We start from the raw sequence: 1567 nt of genomic DNA, 5'->3' as shown, positions 1-1567 counted from the left end.
AAATTTTATAAAAAAAAAAAAATTTTTTAAAAAAATATAAAAAACTTTAAAAATAAAAAAAAAAAAAAAAAAAATTTAAAAAAAAAAAAAAAAATGGAAAAAAAAAAAAAAAAAAAAAAAAAAAAAAAATTAGAAAATAAAAATAAGAAAATTAAATTATGATTGAAGTGACATTATTTGCTTTTTTTCTTTTTCTTCTTCGAATTCTCTTCCTAAAAAAAAAAAAGTAAAATATATAAATATTATAAAAATTGTATTCATATATATATATATATATGTATTTTTTTTTTTTTTTCCTTTTTAGTTTTTACTTCAATTATCTCATTAGCTAAAAGGTTTGCCTTTTCTGTTGTCTCTTTTAGTTTTTTTTCTTTGAGTTTTTGTTTTTTCAACATATTTTTCAGCTCCTCTTTTTTCTTTTTCTCTTCTTCTGCCTTGGCTTTGTTATGATGATAAATTCTATAGGCATCTGAAATGATGGTATCACCTGTACATAAAAATAAAAAAATAAAATAATAAATATGGTATAAATCGTAATTTATTATAGAACAGTACGATTTGTATTCAGGAATAATGTATATCTATCTATATCATATATATATATATTCACATTACCCCATTTATCTGATAAACAGTTGGCCTCATGCAATATAAAATTAAATTCTTCCAGAAATTCTTCACATTGCTAAAAATATTGAAAAAATGTGTATACACATTAATTTATATATAAATATAATAAATATATTTATATATTAATATATATAGTTATATATTTCCTTTTCTTATCTTTTTATTTTTATTTTATTTTATTATTTATTTATTCTTTTTTTTGTGTTTACCCCGTCTAATTGTTTGGACATATTATCATCCATATAGTAATTATTATACAATCTACCTTTTTTATTTTTATCTTGAAATATTTTATTGCACACAGGTAAAAAATAAATAGCTTTTTTTAATAATAAGACCTTTAATTTAACAACATCTTCGTTGGACAATTTTCTAAGATAAAATATAAAATGCATATATAAATAAATAAGTATAAATATAAATATATAAATATATATATATATATATATATATATATATATATATATATATGTGATAATATTTGTAGGATGTATTTGGACATAATATGTTTTATTTTATACCTCATCCAACTTTTTTCTGGGTCATTCATTTCACTGTCTTCTAAAAATTTATCATCTTTATAAACCTGATCTAATATATTTTCTAAATATTGTTCGTTCTGTTTATCTATTTCATATTTGTCAACATTTGGGTCGTCTAGTATATTTGTTTGGTAATCAGCTTGTATACCTCTTTCTACTTTTAAATAATATTTATATTTTTCGATTTCGTATTTTTTTGTAAAGTTTTCATAAAGGTTATACTGTTTATTATCACCATTTAGGTAACCAAAGAATTCATTTCTTTTTTTATTTTCATTAATGATTTTACATACATTTTTATATATGATATAAGCAAATATTAAAAATGGAATAACAACAAAAATTATGTACAATATGAACATTTTTTTTTTTTTTTTTTTTTTTTTTTTTTTTTT

At 18.1% G+C, this 1567-nt stretch overlaps 1 protein-coding gene across 1 annotated transcript; it reads right to left on the bottom strand.

Annotated features, from left to right (window-relative positions):
• Nucleotides 1–173: 173 nt before the first annotated feature.
• Nucleotides 174–1534, bottom strand: PRSY57_0203300 (hypothetical protein; the record flags this gene model as incomplete). Its single annotated transcript, XM_012905469.1, has 5 exons — nt 174–212; nt 312–487; nt 616–685; nt 840–1002; nt 1152–1534. The coding sequence occupies 5 exons, from the start codon at nt 1532–1534 to the stop codon at nt 174–176; spliced, it is 831 nt and encodes a 276-aa protein (XP_012760923.1).
• Nucleotides 1535–1567: the final 33 nt, after the last annotated feature.

The sequence above is a fragment of the Plasmodium reichenowi genome, chromosome 2, assembly GCF_001601855.1.
Source record: "Plasmodium reichenowi strain SY57 chromosome 2, whole genome shotgun sequence".
In the NCBI taxonomy this organism is placed as follows: domain Eukaryota; phylum Apicomplexa; class Aconoidasida; order Haemosporida; family Plasmodiidae; genus Plasmodium; species Plasmodium reichenowi.
The sequence above is the reverse complement of the archived record's forward strand: the minus strand, read 5'-3'. Positions and strand labels throughout refer to the sequence as shown.